The following is a 23,225-nucleotide window of genomic DNA, read 5'->3' on the forward strand; positions in this document are numbered from 1 at the left end:
ATATATATAGCTATTTAAGCATGTTTATAAGAAAATAGTTCAAAAAAGATGAAAAAAATGTACAACATTACCAGATGTAAGAACTTACTATAAAATCACAAGCATATTATTGTGTCAATGGAACAGAATATAGAGTCCAGAAATAGATCTAAGTAGAAGAACTTAATATTTTTTAAATTGTATTTATCACATTAAATTTAAAAATGAAATAATAGTAACACCTTATGTTGGTAACTTTATGGGGAAGTAAGCCTGGTTTACTCAGACTTTTTTGATAATGGTATATAAATTTGCATCAGACCTGTAAGAGAGTTTGGAATTATGTTTCAAGAGCCATAAAAATCATCATATATCATTTACCTCAGCAGTTCTACCCTTGGGAATGTAAGGAAATAACATAAAAAGAGAGGGAGGCTATATACTTAGGCCTAGTATGAAATTATACTTTTAATATTGAAAAAAATGAGACTTACTCAACAATATTAAAATTGTAGTCAATGAACTATTGTCTCCATAAGGACAAAATTATATAGTTATGATTATGTGGCAGCATGGACAAATGATTTGGGGTTGATGACAAATAAGAATTAAAATTATATCTACATATATACATATGATCAATGGGAAGGAAAAACACGGAAGAGTGAAAACAGAATTCTAGGTGAGGTTTTTTTTCCTATTTTAAAAATTAATATATAATTCACATGCCATAAAATTCACCCATGTAAAGTATACAATTCAGTGGTTTTCAATATATTCACAAGATTGTACAACTATCACTACTACCTAATTCCAGAGCATTTATCACCCCCAGAAGAAACACTGTACCCATTAGCAGTCATTTCCCCTTTCATCCTTCCCCAGCCCCTGACGACTACTGATCTACTTTCTGTCTATATATTTCCCTATTCTGGACATTTCATGTAAATGAAATGCAATATGTGGTCTTTTGTGACTGGCTTCTTTCACTTAGCTTAATATTTAAGTTCATCCATGGTTGTAGCATGCATCAGTACTTCATTCCTTATTATGGCTGAATAATATTCCATTGTATAGATAGAGCACATGTTGATCCATTCTTCAGTTGATGGACATTTGGGTTGTTTCCACTTTTTGTGACTATGCGAATAATGTTACTCTGAACATTCCTGTACAAATTCTTTGTTAATATATGTTTGTAGTTCTCTTCCGTACATACCTAGGGAGTAGTATTTCAGTCACGATAACTACATTTGATTTTGAGGAACTGCCAGACTTTTCTAAAATGGCTGTATCATTTTTTCAATATTCAACTGTTAACTGATACAATAATAATTCTGGATTCTTTACTTCAATTTCATTGGATTTGTTGGAGGAGAATTGTCTTGGTAGAGCGGTAGAGGCAAAAGTTGGATTTTGGAAGATTGTGGAGTAAGGAAATAAGTAGTAATTACAGTGAAGAAGTAGAAATTAACAATTAAAGATTTCTGTGTCCCAGATAAATGGCAGTGAAGAGAGGGAGAGGTGGTGATCCAATGGAAATAGCATTGGACATGGAGAAATTGGTTACAAAAGCAATTCTGGTGTTCCCTGATACACTCTGAGCTTTAGTATCCTATTTTGTAAAATGAGTATACTGAAACTTTTACCTCTTAGCATTGTTGTGGGAATTAAATGAGATGAAAAAATACAGAAACACTTAAGTCCTCAGGCACATGATAGGGCCATGCCAAATGTACTTGAATTTGAGAGGCTGGTATTCATATTTGGTAGCAGAATTGAAAAGTTTGTTGACACTGTTTTAGAACAGGGGTTGGCAAACTGCCCAGTGGACCAAATCTATTTGCCTAAGTAAAAATACTGTTTACATTTTTAAAGGCTTTACAAAAGAATGCAGTCAAGCCTGAAGTATTTCTTCTCTGCCCCTTTATAGAATAAGTTTGCAGACCCCTTTTCTTAGAGTACAGAAGATCTGATTTGTTTCATAGACCAAAGAGAAAGTCAACTAAAGAAAGATATTAAAATAAAAGGATAATTGAGCAAATAAGATCATGAAGGTCATGAAGAGAATTAGATGGTAATAAATTTCTATCATGAACATAATTATGATAGGTTACCTTTGGATTGGAGTAATTACAAGCAGAAGGGAAAGAGGATAAACATTTTGAGATGGACAAAATTGAAGGAGTTCATGCTGATAACATTTTTAATCAACATTTTACTGTATGTCTACCATATGTTAGGTACTATACATTTTATTTGCTTTAATTTTTTTAATTAAATGGAGATATACAAGAGAATATATGTATAAGATATGAAAAATAACCATGCATTAGCCCAGTTTGAAAAAGACATAGACACCCCTATGTTTGTCACAGCACTATTTACAATAGCCAAGAAATGGAAGCAACCTAAGTGTCCATCAGTAGATGAATGGATAAAGAAGATGTGGTACATATACACAATGGAATATTATATAGCCATAAGAAGAAAACAAATCCTAAATTTGCAACAACATGTATGGAGCTGGAGGGTATTATGCTCAGTGAAATAAGCCAAGCAGAGAAAGACAGGTACGAAATGATTTCACTCATCTGTGAAGTAAAAGAACAAAGAAAAAACTAAAGGAACAAAACAGCAGCAGACTCACAGAACCCAAGAATGGACTAACAGTTACCAAAGGGAAAAGGACTGGGGAGGATGGGTGTGAAGGAAGGGATAAGGGGGAAAAGGGGGCATTATGATTAGCACACATAATGTAGTGAGGAGGGACATGGAAAAGGCAGTATATACAGAGAAGACAAGTAATGATTCAATAGCATCTTACTATGCTGATGGACAGTGACTGTAATGGGGTATGTGGGTGGACTTGATAATAGGGGGAGTCTACTAACCATAATGCTGTTCAAGTAATTGTACATTAACAATATCAAAACAAAAAACACACAAAACCATACACTGAACGTGCATTCGCTCCTCACCCAGATTAAGTACTGTATTAATAGAATAAATAAAAGACAATTTTAGATGTTCATCCATATTTGTATATCAGTAGTTCCCTTTTTCAGAGTTATATTCTATTGTATGTATATTCCACAACTTTTTCTCCATTTGCCAGTTGGTGGACATTTGCTTTTTTTCCACTTTTTTTCATATTACAAATAAAGCAACTTCTTCTGTGGATATGTTTTTATTATCTTGTGAAAATCCTCAAGAGTAGAATTGCTGAGTCATATGGTAAGTGTATATTTAACTTTTTAAGAAACTGCCAAACTGTTTTCAAACTGGTATAATTTTACATTCCCATCAGTAGTGTATAAACATTTTATAAACTAATCATACCACAACCATACCAGTAGTATACTTAGTCTTTCTTTCTTTTTTATTTTTTTTATTAAGGTATGATTGATATACACTCTTATGAAGGTTTCACATGAAACAACAATGTGGTTACTACATTTACACATATTATCAAATCCCCACCCATACCCCAATGCAGTCACTGTACATCAGTGCAGCAAGATGTCACCGATTCACTATGTGTCTTCTCTGTGCTACGTTGTTCTCCCGGTGATCCCACACAACATGTGTACTAAACATAATACTCCTCAATCCCCTTCTCCCTCCCTCCCCACCCGCTCTCTCACATCCCTCCCCTTTGGAAACCACTAGTTGATTCTTAGAGTCTGTGAGTCTTCTGCCATTTTGTTCCTTCAGTTTTGCTTCACTGTTACACTCCACAAATTAGGGAAATCATTTGGCATTTGTCTTTTTCCGCCTGGCTTACTTCACTGAGCATAATGTCCTCCAGCTCCAGCCGTGTTGTTGCAAATGGTAGGATTTGTTTCTTTCTTATGGCTGAATAGTATTCCATTGTGTATATGTACCACTTCTTCTTTATGAATCCATCTACTGATGGACACTTGGGTTGCTTCCATATCTTGGCTATTGTAAAAAGTGCTGCGATAAACACAGGGATGCATATGTTTTTTTGAATCTGAGAAGTTGTATTCTTTGGGTAAATTCCAAGGAGTGGGATTCCCACGTCAAATGGCATTTCTGTTTTTAGTTTTTGATGAACCTCCATAGTGCTTTCCACAATGGTTGAACTAACTTACATTCCCACCAGCTGTGTACGAGGGTTCCCCTTTCTCAGCATCCTCACCATCATTTCTTGTTCTTAGCCTTTCGATGCTGGCCACCCTTACTGGTATGAGGTGATATCTCATTGTGTTTTTAATTTGCGTTTCCCTGATGATTAGTGATATGGAGCATATTTTCATGTGTCTGTTGGTCATCTGAATTTCTCTTTGGAGAACTGTCTCTTCATATCCTCTGCCCATTTTTTATCAGGTTACTTGCTTTTTGGGTGTTGAGGTGTGTAAATTCTTTATATATTTTGGATGTTCACCCCTTCTCAGATATGTCACTTACAAATATATTCTCCCATACTGTAGGATGCCTTTTTGTCTTATTGATGGTGTCCTTTGCCGTACATTAACTTTTTAGTTTGATGTAGTCCCATGAGTTCTTTTTTGCTTTTGTTTGCCTTGCTCGAGGAGATGCGTTCAGGAAGAAGTTGCTCATGCTTATATTCAGGAGATGTTTGCCTATGTTGTCTTCGAAGAGTTTTATGGTTTCATGACTTATATTCAAGTCTTTAATCCATTTCAAGTTTACTTTTGTGTATAGGGTTAAACAATAATACAGTTTCATTCTCTTGCATGTAGCTGTCTAGTTTTGCCAACACCAGCTGTTGAAGAGGATGTCATTTCCCCAGTGTATGTCCATGGCTCCTTTATCATATATTAATTGATCTCTATGGTTGGGTTTATATCAGGGCTCTCTAGTCTGTTCCATTGGTCTATGGGTCTGTTCTTGTGCCAGTACCAAATTGTGTTGATTACAGTGGCTATGTAGTAGAGCTTGAAGTTGGGGAGCATAATTCCCCCTGCTTTATTCTTCCTTCTCAGGATTGCTGTGGCTATTCGAGGTCTTTTGTGGTTCCATATGAATTTTAGGATGATTTTCTCTAGTTCGTTGAAGAATGCTGTTGGTGTTTTGATAGGAATTGCATTGAATCTATAGATTGCTTTATGCAGGATGGCCATTTTGACGATATTAATTCTTCCTATCCACAAGCATGGGACGTGTTTCCATTTATTGGTATCTTCTTTAATTTTGCTCATGAGTGTCTGGTAGTTTTCAGAGTATAGGTCTTTCACTTCCTTGGTTAGGTTTATTCATAGGTATTTTATTCTTTTTGATGCAACTGTGAGTGTAATTGTTTTCCAGATTTGTCTCTCTGCTACTTCATTGTTAGTGTATAGGAATGCCACAGATTTGTGTGTATTAATTTTGTATCCAGCAACTTTGATGAATTCAGATACTAGATCTAGTAGTTTTGAAGTAGGTTCTTTTGGGTTTTTTATGTACAATATCAGGTCATCTGCAAACAGGGACAGTTTAATTTCTTCCTTGCCTATCTGGATGCCTGTTATTTCTTTGTGTTCTCTGATTGCCATGGCTAGGACCTGCAGAACGATGTTGAATAGAAGTGGGGAGAATGTGCATCCTTGTCTTGTTCCCAGTCTTAAAGGAAAAGTTTTCAGCTTCTCGCTGTTAAGTATAATGTTGGCTGTGGGTTTGTCATATATGGCCTTTATTATGTTGAGGTACTTGCCCTCTATAACCATTTTGTTGAGAGTTTTTGTCATAAATGGATGTTGAATTTTGTTGAATGCTTTTTCAGCATCTATGGAGATGATCATGTGGCTTTTGTCCTTTTTGTTGATGTGGTGGATGATGATGGATTTTCGAATGTTGTACCATCCTTGCATCCCTGGAATAACTCCTACTTGATCATGATGGATGATCTTTTCGATGTATTTTTGAATTGGGGTTTACTAATATTTTGTTGAGTATTTTTTCATCTATGTTCATCAGGGATATTCATCTGTAATTTTCTTCTTTTGTGGTGTCTTTGCCTGGTTTTGGTATTAGCATGATGCTGTCCTCATAGAATGAGTTTGGAAGTGTTCCCTCTTCTTCTACTCTTTGGAAAACTTCAAGGAGGATGGGTATTTGGTCTTCACTAAATGTTTGAAAAATTCAGTGGTGAAGAGATCTATTACAGGGGTTTTGTTCTTAGGTATTTTTTTGATTACCAGTTCAATTTTGTAGCTGGTAATTGGTGTGTTTAGATTTTCTGTTTCTTCCTTGGTCAGCCTTGGAAGGTTGTGTTTTTCTAGAAAGTTGTCCTTTTTTTCTAGGTTATCCAGTTCATTAGCATATAATTTTTCATAGTATTCTCTAATCATTCTTTGTATTTCTGTGGTGTACATTGTGATATTTCCTTTCTCATTTCTGTTTCTGTTTATGTGTGTAGACTCTCTTTTTTTCTTGATAAGGTAGGCTAGGGGTTATCTATTTTGTTAATTTTCTCAAAGAACCAGCTCTTGCTTTCATTGATTCTTTCTTTTGTTTTATTCTTCTCAATTTTATTTATTTCTGCTCTAATCTTTATTATGTCCCTCCTTCTACTGACTTTGGCCTCATTTGTTCTTCTTTTTCTAGTTTCATTAATTGTGAGTTTAGACTACTTTTATGGGATGGTTCCTCTTTCCTGAGGTAGGCCTGTATTACAATATACTTTCCTCTTAGCACGGCCTTGGCTGCATCCCACAGATTTTCTGGTGTTGAATTATTGTTGTCATTTGTCTCCATATATTGCTTGATCTCTGTTTTTATTTGGTCATTGATCCATTGGTTATTTAGGAGCATGTTGTGGAACCTCCATGTGTTTGTGGGATTTTTTCATTTTCTTTTCGTAATTTATTTCTAGTTTCATGCCTTTGTGGTCTGAGAAACTGGTTGGTACAATTTCAAACTTTTTGAATTTACTGAGGCTCTTTTTGTGGCCTAGTATATCAGCTCTTCTTGGAAATGTTCCATGTGCACTTGAGAAGAATGTGTATCCTGCTGCTTTTGGGTGTAGATGTCTGTTAGGTCCATCTGTTTTAATGTGTTGTTCAGTGCCTCTGTGTCCTTACTTATTTTCTGTCTGGTTGATCTGTCCTTCAGAGTGAGTGGAGTGTTGAAGTCTCCTAGAATGAATGTATTGCATTCTATTTCCCCTTTTAATCAGTTAGTATTTGTTTCACATATGTAGGTGCTCCTGTGTTGGGAGCATTGATATTTATAATGGTTATATTTCCTTGTTGGATTGACCCCTTTATCATTATGTAATGTCCTTTTTTTTTGACTTTCTTTGTTTTTAAGTCTATTTTGTCTGATACAAGTACTGCAACTCCTGCTTTTTTCTATTAGTTGCATGAAATATGTTTTTCCATCCCTTCACTTTTAGTCTGTTTATGGCTTTGGGTTTAAAGTGAGTCTCTTGTAGGCAGCATATAGATGGGTCTTGCTTTTTTATCCATTCAGTGACTCTATGGCTTTTGATTGGTGCATTCGGTTGATTTACATTTAGGGTGATTATCAATAGGTATGTACTTACTGCCGTTGCAGGCTTTAGATTCGTGGTTATCAAAGGTTCAATGTTAACTTCCTTACTATCTAAGAGTCTAACTTAACTCACTTAATATGCTATAACAAACACAATCTAAAGGTCTTTTCTTTTTCTCCTTTTTCTTCCTTCTCCATTTTTTATATATTAGGTATCATATTCTGTATTCCTTGTTTATCCCTTGAATGACTTTGGGGATAGTTAATTTAATTTTGCATTTGCTTAGTAATTAGCTGTTCTTTCTTTACTGTGGTTTTATTACCTCTGGTGACAGCTATGAAAGCTTAGGAACACTTCCATCTATAGCAGTCCCTCCAAAATATACTGTAGGTATGGTTTGCGGGAGGTAAATTCTCTTAGCTTTTGCTAATCTGGAAATTGTTTAATCCCTCTTTCCAATTTAAATGATAGTCTTGCCAGATAAAGTAATCTTGGTTCCAGGCCTTTCTGCTTCATGGCATTAAATACATCATGCCACTCCCTTCTGGCCTGTAAGGTTTCTGCTGTGAAGTCTGATGATAGCCTGATGGGCTTTCCTTTGTATGTGATCTTATTTCTCTCTCTGGCTGCTTTTAATAGTCTGTCCTTATCCTTGATCTTTGCCATTTTAATTACTATATTTCTTGGTGTTGTCTTCCTTGGGTCCCATGTGTTGGGAGATCTGTGCATCTCCATGGCCTGAGAGACTATCTCCTTCCCCAGATTGGGGAATTTTTCAGCCATTACCTCCTCAAAGACACTTTCTATCTATCCCTTTTCTCTTCTTCTGGTATCCCTATGGTGTGAATATTGTTCCGTTTGGATTGGTCACACAGTTCTGTCAACATTCTTTCATTCTTAGAGATCCTTTTTTCTCTCTGTGCCACATCTTCTTTGTATTCCTCTTCTCTAGCTTCTATTTCATTCATCATCTCCTCCACCATATCCAATCTGCTTTTAATACCCTCCATTGTGCTCTTCAACAATTGGATCTCTGACTGGAATTCATTCCTGAGTTCTTGAATATCTTTCTGTACCTCTATGAGCATGTTAATGATTTTTATTTTGAACTCCCTTTCAGGAAGAGTCATGAGGTCCATGTCATCTTTCTCAGGAGTTATATTAATTTTACTCTGAACCAGGTTCCTTTGGCGTTTCATATTTGTATATGGCGCCCTCTGGTGTTCAGGAGCTCTACTCTGTAGAGCTACTCATCCCCTGAAGCAATGTCAGGGGTGGCAGGAGAGTGGTATTGGTGCCTGAGGGGAGGAAAGAGCTGTTTCCTGCTTCCTGGCTGCTATGCCTGTCTCCACTGCCTGAACCAGTGGGCCGAGCACACAGATATAAGCCTCTGTGCTTTGTGTTTGTAGTTGCTGTAGACAGATCTTCCCTCTGGCTGGCCTAATGCCTTGGTAGGGTTTGCCGGTTTGCAAGCCAGGTGGGGCTGGCCGTGAGAAAGGCATAGTAGACTGCCTATCACAGAGGGGGTCTTTGGAGCTGTGTAGCCAGCCAAGGATCTGGAGCACCTGGAAATCGTGAAACCTCCCAACCTGCTGGGCAGAGTGCACTCAGACAATTTTGTCTGCCTGTCCTTTCTCCTGAGTAGTAAGCTCTGTGCAATCCTTGCCCCTTTAGCAGCCCTCTTGCTAAGGTCTTCCTTGTTAGGAAGGTTCTCAGACTGCCCACCTTTCTTTTGACCCAGAGCAGCCAGATATGGATCCCTGTTTTCCACAAGCAGCTGGAATCTCAGTTTCTCCAGGAATTCTGCCTGTCTTAGCTTTCCAATCCCCTAATCACGAGAGTATCATGAAAGCACCATGAAATGTAGGTTTGTGCTCCCAGAGCAGGTTTCCAGAGTTAGGTGGTCAGCAATCTCAGGCCTCCATTCCCTCCCCGCTCTGCTTCTCTTCCTCCAGCCAGTTAGCTGGGGTGGGGGAAGGGCTTCGGCCCCCGCAGGCCAGAGCTTTGGTACATTACCCTGTTCCATGAGGTCTGCTCTTTTGTCCAGGGGTATGCAGTCTGGTGCAGCCTTCTTTCCTGTTGCTCTTTCAGGATTGGATTAGTTGTATTAATTATATTTTCATATTATATATAGTTTTAGGAGGAAGCCTCTGTCTCACCTCTCACGCCGCCATCTTTAATCCATAGTTAGGCTTTCTAATTTTTGTCATTTTAGTGATGTACTGATATCTTACTGAGGTTTTGGGTTGCATTTCCTGATGACCAATACATTTTTGTGTGGGGGGGCTTTTTAGCCATTCTTTAATCATCAGGTATTCACAGTCTATACCTACAAGGCAAATCTGGCTCACTTCCTATATTTATAAATAGTCTCATTAGAAAACAGCAGCACTCATTCATTTGTGTGTAGTCTATGGCAACTCTTACTGCTACAGCAGCAGAAGTGTAATTATAACATAGACTATGGCATGCAAAGCCTTAAATATTGACTCTCTAACTTCTTCATAGGAAAAATGATGTACCACCCTCTGATGTACTGTTGTGAAATTTCTATTCAAGTCTTCTGCTCATTTTAAAAACAGCATATCTTTTTTAGTTTGAAGACCTTTTTTATGTGCAGGGTATATGTAGATTGTTATAGATAGATGGGATTTTTTCAGCCTCTAACTTATCTTTTAATTTTATTAGTGGTGTTTTTTGAAGAACAGAGTTTTTCTTTTAATTAAGTCAAATGTATCAATTTTACCTTTTATAGTTCATGTTTTTTTGCATCTAAGAATTCATTCCCTATTCTGAGGTTGTATAGATTTTCTCTACTGCTTTCCTCTAAAATTTTTATAGTTTTAGATTTCATTAGAATAATTCATGTCTGGTTAATTTTTGTGTATGGTATGAAGTAAAGTCAGAATTTATTTTTTCTATAAGTATATCCACTTGTTCTAGCACCATTTATTGAAAAGATGATCCACTAAATTATGTTGGAATCTTTATACAAGGTCAGTTGATTATATTTGTATTGGTCTATTTCTGGACTCTCGTTCCACTAATTTATTTTTCTACTTTTAGGAGTATTACTGAAGCTTTATTGTAGATCTTGAAATAAGATAGTTTGAGCCCTCTAATTTTTTCGTTTAGACAGTTATTTTGTCTATTCTGGGTACTTTGTATTTCCATATAAATTCTTACACCGCTATCTTTTTCTCCAGGAAATGGGACTTGTTTTTTTGTAACAAACTTGTAGAACTATTTATTCTTTAAATTATTCGGGAGCATAATAATAATTTAAAAATAACTTTAGAAACAGAAAACATGCAGTGAGTGAAGGAATTCTTGTTATACCACTGCTTTGCTATCCCCAAGAAAAGTACCGAATTGGCTAAGTATGGAATCCTTCCTGACTAGTGTTAAGTGAAGTTGATGCTGAGCTCATAGACTGGAAGATGAAGGAATAGAGGTGGCTTTACAGTGTTGCTGTGAAAGAGATCGGGTGCAGTCAGACCCAAAAGAAGACAAATATGTAGTAACTAAACCGAAACTGAGATTATGGAGTTAGAACAATCTGAATGACAATGAGGGCCAAGATGGGTCGACTAACAGTAAAAATCATTAAACCAAGCTAATTTAAAGAGGAAGCTTTGTTATATTCCATTATTGGTGTAGATCAGATGTCAAAAGTAACAAATGAGTCAAGTAGGCTGGATGTTAAGGAAAACCAACTGCCAAAAATATAGTTGACTTTTTAAAAATGCCAAATTTTCATTATTTTACAAAATGAAAATACTTAATTATAAATTCTTTTGAAATCCATTCCTTGATTTGGCTAGAAACTTGATACTTTCACTTCTGTACCAAGTTGTCAATACCAGATATTTTATATTTGATGGGCATTACATTTTTTTTTATTTTGGTATCATTAATCTACAGTTACATGAAGAACATTATGTTTACTAGGCTGCCCCCTTCACCAAGCCCCCACACAAACCCCATTACATTCACTGTCCGTCCGCGTAGTAAGGCGCTGTAGAATCACTACTTCTCTTCTCTGTGTTGCACAGCCCTTCTGGTGCCTCCTCCCACATTATACATGCTAATAGTAATGCCCCCTTCCTTTTTCCCCCCCAATGCCTCCCTTCCCACCCATCCTCCCCAGTCCTTTTTCCTTTGGTAACTGTTAGTCCATTCTTGGGTTCTGTGAGTCGGCTGCTGTTTTGTTCCTTCAGTTTTTCTTTGTTCTTATACTCCACATAAGAGTGAAATCATTTGGTACTTGTCTTTCTCTTCCTCACTTATTTCACTGAGCATAATACCCTCTAGCTCCATCCATGTTGTTGCAAATAGTAGGATTTGTTTTCTTCTTATGGCTGAATAATATTCCATTATGTATATGTACCACATCTTTATCCATTCATCTACTGATGGACACTTAGGTTGCTTCCATTTCTTGGCTATTGTAAATCGTGCTGCGATAAACATAGGGGTGCATCTGTCTTTTTCAAACTGGGCTGCTGTATTCTTAGGGTAAATTCCTAGAAGTGGAATTCCTGGGTCAAATGGTATTTCTATTTTGAGCTTTTTGAGGAACCTCCATATTGTTTTCCACAGAGGTTGAACTAATTTACCTTCCCACCAGCAGTGTAGGAGGGTTCCCCTTTCTCCACAACCTCGCCAACATTTGTTGTTGTTTGTCTTTTGTATGGTGGCGATCCTTACTTGTGTCAGGTGATATCTCATTGTGGTTTTAATTTGCATTTCTCTGATGACTCTTTAGGTGGAGCATCTTTTCATGTGTCTGTTGGCCATCTGAATTTCTTCTTTGAAGAACTGTCTGTTCAGCTCCTCTGCCCATTTTTTAATTGGATTATTTGCTTTTTGTTTGTTGAGGAGCGTGAGCTCTTTCTATATTTTGGATGTCACCCTTAATCGGATCTGTCATTTATGAATATAATCTCCTATATTGTAAGATGCTTTTTTGTTCTGTTGATGGTGTCCTTTGCTGTACAGAAGCTTTTCAGCTTGACATAGTACCACTTGTTCAGTTTTGCTTTTGTTTCCCTTGCCCGGGGAGATATGTTCATGAAGAAGTCGCTCATGTTTATGTCCATGAGATTTTTGCCTATGTTTTTTTCTAAGAGTTTTATGGTTTCATGGCTAACATTCAGGTCTTTGATCCATTTCAAATTTACTTTTGTGTATGGGGTTAGACAGTGATCCAGTTTCATTCTTTTACATGTAGCTGTTCAGTTTTGCCAACACCAACTGTTGAAGAGACTGTCATTTCCCCACTGTATGTCCCTGGCTCCTTTATCATATATTAATTGACCGTATATGTTTGGGTTAATGTCTGGAGTCTCTACTCTGTTCCACTGGTCTGTGGCTCTGTTCTTGTGCCAGTACCATATTGTCTTGATTACTGTGGCTTTCTAGAAGAGCTTGAAGTTGGGGAGCGAGATCCCCCCCGCTTTATTCTTCCTTCTCAGGATTGCTTTGGCTATTCGGGCTCTTTGGTGTTTCCATATGAATTTTAGAACTATTTGTTCCAGTTCTTGAAGAATGCTGTTGGTATTTTGATAGAGATTGCATTGAATCTGTAGATTGCTTTGGGCAGGATGGCCATTTTGACGATATTAATTCTTCCTATCCATGAGCATGTGATGATTTTCCATTTGTTAGTGTCCTCTTTAATTTCTCTTAAGAGTGTATTATAGTTTTCAGGGTATAGGTCTTTCACTTCCTTGGTTAGGTTTATTCCTAGGTATTTTATACTTTTTGATGCAATTGTGAATGGAATTGTTGTCCTGATTTCTCTTTCTATTAGTTCATTATTAGTGTATAGGAAAGCCACAGATTTCTGTGTATTAATTTTGTATCCTGTAACTTTGCTGAATTCCGATATTAGTTCTGGTAGTTTTGGAGTGGAGTCTTTAGGGTTTTTTATGTTCAATATCATGTCATCTGCAAATAGTGACAGTTTAACTTCTTCTTTACCAATCTGGATTCCTTATATTTCTTTGTTTTGTCTAATTGCTGTGGCTAGGACCTCCAGTACTATATTGAATAACAGTGGGGAGAGTGGGCATCTCTGTCTTGTTCCCGATCTCAGAGGAAAAGCTTTCAGCTTCTCGCTGTTCAGTATGATATTGGCTGTGGGTTTATCATATATGGCCTTTATTATGTTGAGTTACTTGCCCTCTATACCCATTTTGTTGAGAGTTTTTATCATGAATGGATGTTGAATTTTGTCGAATGCTTTTTCAGCATCCATGGAGATGATCATGTGGTTTTTGTCCTTCTTTTTGTTGATGTGGTGGATGATGCTGATGGATTTTCGAATGTTGTACCATCCTTGCACCTCTGGGATGAATCCCACTTGGTCATGGTGTATGATCCCTTTGGTGTATTTTCGAATTCGTTTTGCTAATATTTTGTTGAGTATTTTTGCATCTATGTTCATCAGGGATATTGGTCTGTAATTTTCTTTTTTGGTGGGGTCTTTGCCTGGTTTTGGTATTAGAGTGATGTTGGCTTCATAGAATGAGTTTGGGAGTGTGCCCTTCTCTTCTGTTTTTTGGAAAACTTTAATGAGAATGGGTATTATGTCTTCTCTGTATGTGTGATGAAATATCGAGTTAAATCCATCTGGCCTGGGGGTTTTGTTCTTGGGTAGTTTTTTGATTACTGCTTCAATTTAGTTGCTGGTAATTGTTTTGTTTAGATTTTCTGTTTGTTCCTTGGTCAGTCTTGGAAGGTTGTATTTTTCTAGGAAGTTGTCCATTTCTTCTAGGTTTTCCAGCTTGTTAGCATATAGGTTTTCATAGTATTCTCTAATAATTCTTTGTGTTTCTGTGGGGGCTGTCGTGATTATTCCTTTCTCGTTTCTGATTCTGTTGATGTGTGTTGATTCTCTTTTTTCTTTATAAGTCTGGCTAGAGGCTTATCTATTTTGTTTATTTTCTCGAAGAACCAGCTCTTGGTTTCATTGATTTTTTTCTATTGTTTTATTCTTCTCAATTTTATTTATTTCTTCTCTGATCTTTATTATGTCCCTCCTCCTGCTGACTTTAGGCCTCATTTGTTCTTCTTTTACCAATTTTGATAATTTGACTTTAGACTATTCATTTGGGACTGTTCTTCCATCTTTAAATATGACTGGATTCCTATATACTTTCCTCTTAGAGCTGCTTTCACTGCGTCCCACAGAAGATGGGGCTTTGTGTTGTTGTCATTTGTCTCCATATATTGCTTGATCTCTATTTTAATTTGGTCGTTGATCCATTGATTATTTAGGAGCGTGTTGTTAAGCCTCCATGTGTTTATGAGCCTTTTTGCTTTCTTTGTGCAATTTATTTCTAGTTTTATACCTTTGTGATCTGAGAATTTGGTTCGTAGAATTTCAGTCTTTGTGACTTTATTGAGGCTCTTTTTGTGGCCTAGTATGGGGTCTATTCTGGAGAATGTTCCATGTGCACTTGAGAAGAATGTGTATCCTGTTGCTTTTGGATGTAGAGTTCTATAGATGTCTGTTAGGTCCATCTGTTCTAGTGTGTTGTTCAGTGCTTCTGTGTCCTTACTTATTTTCTGTCTGGTGGATCTATCCTTTGGAGTGAATGGTGTGTTGAAGTCTCCTAAAATGAATGCATTGCATTCTATTTCCTCCTTTAATTCTGTTAGTATTTGTTTCACATATGCTGGTGCTCCTGTATTGGGTTTGTATATATTTATAATGACTATATCCTCTTTTTGAACTGACCCATTTATCATTATGTTATGTCCTTCTTTATCTCTTGTGACTTTGTTTTGAAGTCTATTTTGTCTGATACTAGTAGTGCAATACCTGTTTTTTTCTCCCTGTTGTTTGCATGAAATATCTTTATCCATCCCTTGAGTTTTAGTCTGTGTATGTCTTTGGGTTTGAGGTGAGTCTCTTGTAAGCAGCATATAGATGCGTCTTACTTTTTTATTCATTCTGTTAGTCTGTGTCTTTTGATTGGTGCATTCATTCCATTTACATTTAGCTTGATTATTGAAAGATATGTACTTTCTGCCATTTCAGGCTTTAGATTCGTGGTTACCAAAGGTTCAAGGTTACCTTCTTTACTATCTTACTGTCTAACTTAACTCGCTTATTGAGCTATTATAAACTGTGTCTGATGATTATTTTTCTCCCTTCTTATTCCTCTTCCTCCATTGTTTATATGTTGGGTGTTTTATTCTGTGCTCTTTTGTGTTTCCTTTCACTTCTTTTGTGGGTAGTTGATTTTTTTTGCCTTTATATAGTTAGTATTTGATTGGTCTGCTTTCTTTGCTGTGATTTTATTTTCTCTGGTGCATCTATTTAGACTTAAGAGTGCTTCCATCTAGAGCAGTCCCTCTAAAATACCCTGTAGAGGTGGTTTGTGGGAGGCAAATTCCCTCAACTTTTGCTTGTCTGGGAATTGTTTAATCCCTCCTTCATATTTAAATGATAATCATGCTGGATACAGTATTCTTGGTTCAAGGCCCTTCTGTTTCATTGCATTAAATATATCATGCCATTCTCTTCTGGCCTGTAGGGTTTCTGTTGAGAAGTCTGATGATAGCCTGATGGGTTTTCCTTTGTAGGTGACCTTTTTCCTCTCTCTAGCTGCCTTTAAAACTCTGTCCTTGTCCTTGATCTTTGTCATTTTATTTATTATGTGTCTTGGTGTTGTCCTCCTTGGGTTCCTTCTGTTGGGAGTTCTGTGTGCTTCCGTGGTCTGTGCCACTATTTCCTCCCCCGTTTTGGGGAAGTTTTCAGCAATTATTTCTTCAAATACACTTTCTATCCCTTTTTCTCTCTCTTCTTCTTCTGGTACCTCTATAATGCGGATATTGTTCCGTTTGATTTGGTCACACCGTTCTCTTAATATTGTTTCATTCCTGGAAATCCTTTTATCTCTCTCTGCCTCAGCTTCTCTGTGTTCCTGTTCTCTGGTTTCTATTCCATCAATGGTCTCTTGCATCTTGTCCATGCTGCTTTTAAGTCCTTCCAGAGATTGTTTTGTTTCTGTAGTCGCCCTCCCTACTTTGTCCATTAGCTCTTGCATTTTTCTCTGCAGCTCCATCAGCATGGTTATGACCTTTATTTTGAATTCTTTTTCAGGAAGATTGGTTAGATCTGTCTCCCCAGGTTCCCTCTCAAGGGAGGACGTCTGTGTGATTCTGTTCTGGATCAAATTCTTCAGGCTTTTCATGGCCATAGAGGTAGTTGTAGGGAGTTGGCATGTGTGTCGGCTGGGAGACCGTCCCTTCTTGCTGGTTTGTGGCCTTCCTCTCCTGTGAGAACAGTGACCCCTAGTGGCTTCTGCTGGGCAGCTGCACAGAGATGGGGCCTCTAAATCTGGCCCAGGCGGCTGCTGTGGGTGTGGCTGGCCTCAGGCTGCTGCTCCACTATGGCAGGTCTGCGCCGGAGGGGGAATGGGTGGGAGTCTATTTATCGCCATGAGGGGCCTCCAAACTGCACTGCCGCTCAGGGGGTTAGGGTGCCCAGAGTTCCCCCGGATTTCCAGCTAATGGGCTGAGTGCACCGGGAAGCTTCTGTCCAGCTGTGGGTCTCCTGTCCCTTGAAGACTTTCAAAGAGCACTTGCTTTCCTTTTGTCCCAGGGGCTCCGGCTGTGGGGACTCGCTCACAGGTGTTACTGTCCCATTCCCCTAATATCCAGCACACCACGCACTGTATGTCTGCGCTCCCAGTGCGGATGTCTAGGGCTGGGTACTTAGCAGTCCTGGGCTCCCTCTCCCTCCCCTCTTTGACTCCTCTCCTCCTGCTGGGAGCTAGGGTGGAGGGCGCTCGGGTCCCACTGGGCCGCGGCTTGTTCTTACCCCCTTTATGAGGCACTGGTTTCTCACCGATGTAGATGTAGCCTGGCTGTTGTCCTGTATCTTCTGGTCTCTCTTTTAGGATAGTTGTATTTGTTGTATTTTCAAAGATATATATGGTTTTGGGAGATTTCCGCTGCTCTACTCATGCCGCCATCTTGGCTCCTTGGCATTACATTTTAAAACCACTTATTTGAGTAAGATTTAGTTTTCATTTGGTTTCATAACAAAATAACCATTTGCAAACATGTATTTCCAAAGGTAGAATTTTGACACAATTGTTTTTATAGGGTATTACTCCAAAAATATCTGTAAAATTTAAGATTCTCAAATGTATGTAATCCAAGTATTATATATATTGCCCTGCATTAACTTCCCTATGTGACACTTTCAGTACATGCTTAGAAAAGTAAATCAAACAGTGCTGCTTTTCATAAAGTTTTAATCAAAAAAATATTTTGGTGTATCGGTCTTTAGCTCTGCAATTTTAGGAATGTATTCATGCCATCACTTTTATTTCAGGAAATCCTATTTCAGCATAGAAAAATGTAGAAAAGTAGGACAGATCGCTTCCTGCCATATAAATTTCCCAAAAGATATAATCATCCATGAATGAATAAATTGAGTCACATATTATATGGTTCCTTGTGAATGCACTTGCAGATCTGTAATTGAATTATTTACGCAGCCTGTAATGTCAGTTAAAATGACCCTGTATCTAATCATATCTGCTGGTGATCTGAGGCTGGGATTTCTCCTTGGAAAACAAACCAGGAGATTTATTTTACCCCAGGCTCAAAAGTATTTAGCGCTATACTGAGCCTTAAGCCACCTAGTACTTGTGTAGTAGAAACAGGCTGCCATCCTGCGTGTTCATTTAGTTTATCAAGCAAAACACTGAGCATAGGAGTTTATTTAAGTCATGTTATTATATACATGTGTTGTTTAAACTTTCAGCTTTTTAAACAAAGTAAAAATGATAGTGTATGGTTTCAGGGTTCTGTGTTCTGTGTCTTGGCAAAGTGTTGCCATTTTATATTTAAATTTTGAAACAAATCCATTGTCAACAAAGACCATTGCAAGAGCATCATTCATTGTCATCAGTCTTTATTAAACTTTTCAAGACTTTTCTCAATTTGGAGAAATACCATTTCCTTGATAATTTGTCATGAGCATCTTGTCCAGAAGTTTTTCACTTACATCAAAATTTTCAAATAAGCTCAGCTCAGGGAGTTATTTTCATCTGTATTCTCATCAGCTACAAAAAATAATTCCACTAATTAACATTTTTACTCAATGCACTTGGTGATCTTGCAGCCATATCACTAACATTTTGAGCACCTATCATTTTAATTAGAACTACATATGTATAAACTATTACTCACAAGTTTTGCTGCATTCATTAGACATTCTTTTATAAATTTTACCATCCATAAGAGAATTTTGATACCTTAAAGCTTTTCATCCTAACACATAATTTCCTATCACATGTCATCTTCAACTAGGATAATACACTTTCCTGACAGAGTTTTATCATCTCATGAGCATCTCTGTGTGAGGAACCTAGCACAGCTGGCCTTAGTAAAGTTTTCAATAAATGATGGTTATATTGATATGGACAGATACAGAATAAGAAAAAAAAATAAAGAAGAAGGGAGTGACCATGACATCTCTACCAAGACATGAAGAAGATTTCACAGAGGAGTAATGCTAGAGGAAATTGCATATATAAAGGCATGAGGAAATGGGATGTAAGGTACACTTAGAGAGCCCTAAATAATTGGTCTATTTAGGAGAGAGGGATTGAGGAGGAGAGCACATTTGAGATGAGGCTTCTGAGGTAGGCAGGAATGGGGACCATTAATTTATATTAAGCCAGGAGTCTTAAAATTAGTGATCAATGCTAAAGAAAATTTCTGATATATTACATGTCTTTTTCAGGTCTCACTTGCCCTGGAGCCTCTGTCAGAAACTTATGATAGCTACAGTCCTCTTCCTACCACTGATAAGACAGAAAATGTGCTTTTATCCAAGCAGGGATTCAGGGAATATACTGAACCCAGCAGTACCCAGTTTCTGGTTCCATCAAGGCCTCATAGGGTACCTACCACCAAAATCGATGGAAAAGAGTTAGCATCTAACAGTAGTAGATCAACAACTCCACGGTAATTACCCCACCTTATACCACTCTGTCAGCTTACTCTCGCTGTACTCATAATTTGTCTTAAGTTTGTGTTGGGTAAAAGACTAAAGGTAGTCAGTCACTCATTCAGCAAATAACTGTTAAGTACCCACTGTGTTCCTGGTGTCCAGCACCAGGCACTGGGCATACAAATTAATAAGACATAATTCTCATTTTTGGGGACTGCTTACAATCTGATGGGGATGCCAACATACAGATAAATAAATATGCTTAAGCCATATACAGAAGCCATGATAGATGTCCTTGAGGGGGAAGAGGCAAAGGCAGTATTTTGTGAAACAGAATAGAGTAAGAGAAATAGATTCTGATTTGCTTTGTGTCAGGCTTAGCATTGAGCTCTTTATTTCATTGTCTCACTTTAGTCACAACCATACAACAGTAAGTAAATCATCTGTTATTTATTTCATTTAGGTGATGAAAAACATATTTACAAAGTCTAAGCTATACTGCTCTAAATCTCTGATCCACTTTCTGTCTCTGACAAAGTGGAATATTACTATAATGGATAATGTACTGCTGAAGTTCTCCTTTATTTTAAAACAGGGGAAAGGACCGCTTGCACTTTGCAGAGAACTCTGATACAATAAAGGACTCTTTCTTTGGACTACAGCACCATCTTAATTCAGAGGCCATGACTCTGAAAGACAAAGCCCCACAGAAGCAGATGTCCCTTCTTAACAGTTCTGAATTCCAGCCTCAAATTAGAACAGTTGCCAAGAGTCACAGTGACTCATGCTTTTCTTCAAACATCCCTCCTACCCAGGACCTTCTTTCAGGTATGTATGTATTTGTGAGCTGAGACTAAGCTATATTTATTGGGATTACTTTGCTTGTTAGCCAGCCTACAAAAAGAAGCAAGACTTATGTTTGAACTAAATAATCAAATAAAAGTGAGTTAAGAATCTTTCACCATTTAACAGCAGCTGTATTAAGCCACTGAGTTACTTCTAAATAATTACTAGGTACTTAAAATTGTAGGCTTGGTAAAGGAACCATTGAAAATGTACCTGGATATGAGAAGAAAGCCTGTATCATAGAAAAATATTAGTCCTTACTTTTCCTAAATTATTCAAGGCAGATAAGGTTTTTGTCTCATCATTAGCTCTTTTATCACTGCAGAAGCTAGTGTTAAGTCCATTTCACATTCTGAAAACTGTTGGTCTCACTGGGAACATTCAGTGCACAGCAACTTCTGATCTTAAGCCTGGGAATTATATATGACTCGCAAAGAGAAGTAGAAAGAAGTCAGTTTACTTAAATAAGGGCTTATACTGAAATAAAAAAGCAGATAGGAACTAGGTCGATTACCTCATGTTAGGGAGTGATATTATCAAGGCAACTGAAGTACTGTACATTACACTATAAGGGCAAACATATATATCTGTAACATCAAGAGCATGACAGGAATTTGTCTCCATTCTCACAAGTAAAATTTCCAAAGTAGAATATCTGCAGCATTAGTAGAAAAGTCTTTTAAGTAATGATTTAGGTACATAATTTACATTAGCAAGGAATTTTTTTTTTTTAAAGAAAGACATTCTGTTTTCTCTGCTGGAATGTCTGTGATCCCCTATTTTTAAAAACATACTCTGATTATAATCTATTAACTTGAGTTTTTAATGCAGTTCTAGGCTACAGTTAACAAGAAAGTTGTCTCACTATACTCAGCACTTAACAGCTAACACCTGAACCCTGGGCACCAACTTTCAGAAAGATACTTGTTCACTCTTAAGCAGTTGCTTATTGAGCATCTATCAAATGTCTGTCTCTCTTTCAGGTGTCAGGAATCAACAGTTTAAATAAATTTTTAAAAAATACACAAACTCCTGTCTTATGGATCTTATATTCTAGGTGGGAAGACCAATAATTAGATAAGTATATAGTATTAGATGTTCTAATACTGTATTAGTGTTAATATTAGTATTAGTATTAGTATTAGTGTTAGTATTAGTATTAGATGCTAATAATGGCAGTGAGAAAAAATGAACAAGGAAAGGAAGAGGAGGGGACATTAGTTTTCTATAGGTTGGCAAAGGAGGACTTCATTAAGAAGGTACCATGAAAGATCTAAAAAAGTTGAGTTCCTTCTAAGGACAGTAACTAGGCTGATGAAGGGACCACCAAGAGATACTTAGCCCCCAAAAAACAGCTACCATTTATTGAGCATTCATTATGTGCTGGCTATTGTGCCAAGTCTTACACATGTAATCTTACAAAAACCAAGTGTGGTAGGGATTGTTATCCCCCTTTTAAAATGGAGACACAGGCTCAGAGTTAGGAAGCTCCTGTCCTGTCAAAGGGGACAGCAGCTCCTCAGCTCCAGTTCATTATTGTCTTAAACTCTAAGGCAAACTCCTCTGCTTCATCCTACTGTAGGTGTATTGTTTACCAAAGCCTGCTTTTTTTTTTTTAATCAAGACTGTGCTGGCCAACTCTTCAAGCCAAACAAAATACGCCACATACAACCTGTGGTCTGCCAATGTGCAACCTCTTCCATAAGAGTTGCTAGAAGGAGTGGGTTTAAAGATAAAACAAGACAGACTGTGACTCAGCCTGATTTAATAGTCCAACCTGTGTAGAAATGGGAAAGACAGCTTCGAGAAGTAGTGAATTTTACATTACCTGAAATGGTCAAGCACAGGCTCAATTACCTTCTTATGGGACTCTTACAGATTAGATTAAATCATCAAATAGATACAATCTTAAAAGGTCCCTTCCAACCACAAATTTCTGGAGGACTCAGATTAAGTGGGCCACTTTAGTAAGTAGATCTAGAGCTGAGGCCATGGGAGGAATATAACAAATACATAAACCTAATTATCTTCCTGATCTTCATGTACTGACATTATAGAAAAGGGGGTATAGAGCTAAATTAGTCAACCAGCTGCTATTTATAAAACACTGCATACTCTGCTTTTAAAAGTTGGGGTTTAGAAAGATAGAAAGGAGTTGGAACAAAAAACAGAAGCTGTATACCTCCTTCTGGTTATTAGCAGGGGCTGTTCCCACAGCATGTAGGAAATAAACAAGGGAAACAGTTGTCCTGAACTCACCTGAGTGCCCTTCCTTTGTGTTCAGGAAATCATTATTGAATTGAGGTGCAGACAGGTGCCATGACAGCTCTTAGAGTATAGGTATCAGCTTCCTCTTGAGAAGGGAAGAGATGTTTTGTTACTATGTCTTAGACTTCAGAGAAGCCTTATGCAGAATGGCTGTTTCACCAGTGAAACCACTAGGAGGCCAAACAAGTGGACCACCTGTGTTTACATTTGTTCTACTAGTTCTCCTCAATGTTTATTTCTTTTTTAAAACTTGTTTTTGGTAAGTATCTGAAGTACCTATTACCATTTTCTTTTTTTTTATTAAAGTATCGTTAATATACAATCTTATGTTGGTTGCAAATGTGCAACCTTGAACAGTGGTTCAAGAGTTCCCCTGATCAACTTATATTGTGATTGTGAATTATTGTGCCCATTTATTCCCCACCCTTCCCCCGTGCACCTGTCCCAACCCCTCTGCCTTGGTAACCACTAGTCACATCTCAGTGTCTGTTAGTCTATTGCTGTTTTGTGCCTTCTGTTTTGCTTTGTTTTTATATTCCACAAATAAGTGAAATCATATGGTAGTTGTCTTTCTCCATCTGGCTTATTTCATTGAGCATAATACCCTCTAGTTCTACCCGTGTTGTTGCAAATGGCAGGATTTCTTTTTCTTTTTATGGCAAAATAATATTTCATTGTGTA

At 37.4% G+C, this 23,225-nt stretch overlaps 1 protein-coding gene across 4 annotated transcripts in view; it reads left to right on the forward strand.

Annotated features, from left to right (window-relative positions):
• Positions 1–23,225, forward strand: part of C2CD3 (C2 domain containing 3 centriole elongation regulator) — a 159,325-nt gene that overhangs the window by 16,476 nt on the left and 119,624 nt on the right. For 2 of the 4 annotated variants that reach the window (XM_057507226.1, XM_057507225.1), the window contains exons 4-5: positions 19,221–19,444; positions 20,026–20,258. In XM_057507226.1, coding sequence (XP_057363209.1) covers positions 19,221–19,444; positions 20,026–20,258 — 457 coding nt within the window. Of the gene's footprint in view, positions 1–19,220; positions 19,445–20,004; positions 20,259–23,225 lie in introns of those variants that run through there. The other 2 variants (XM_057507228.1, XM_057507227.1) reach the window with 2 other exon arrangements.

This window comes from Manis pentadactyla, chromosome 9 (assembly GCF_030020395.1).
Source record: "Manis pentadactyla isolate mManPen7 chromosome 9, mManPen7.hap1, whole genome shotgun sequence".
NCBI classification, from domain to species: domain Eukaryota; kingdom Metazoa; phylum Chordata; class Mammalia; order Pholidota; family Manidae; genus Manis; species Manis pentadactyla.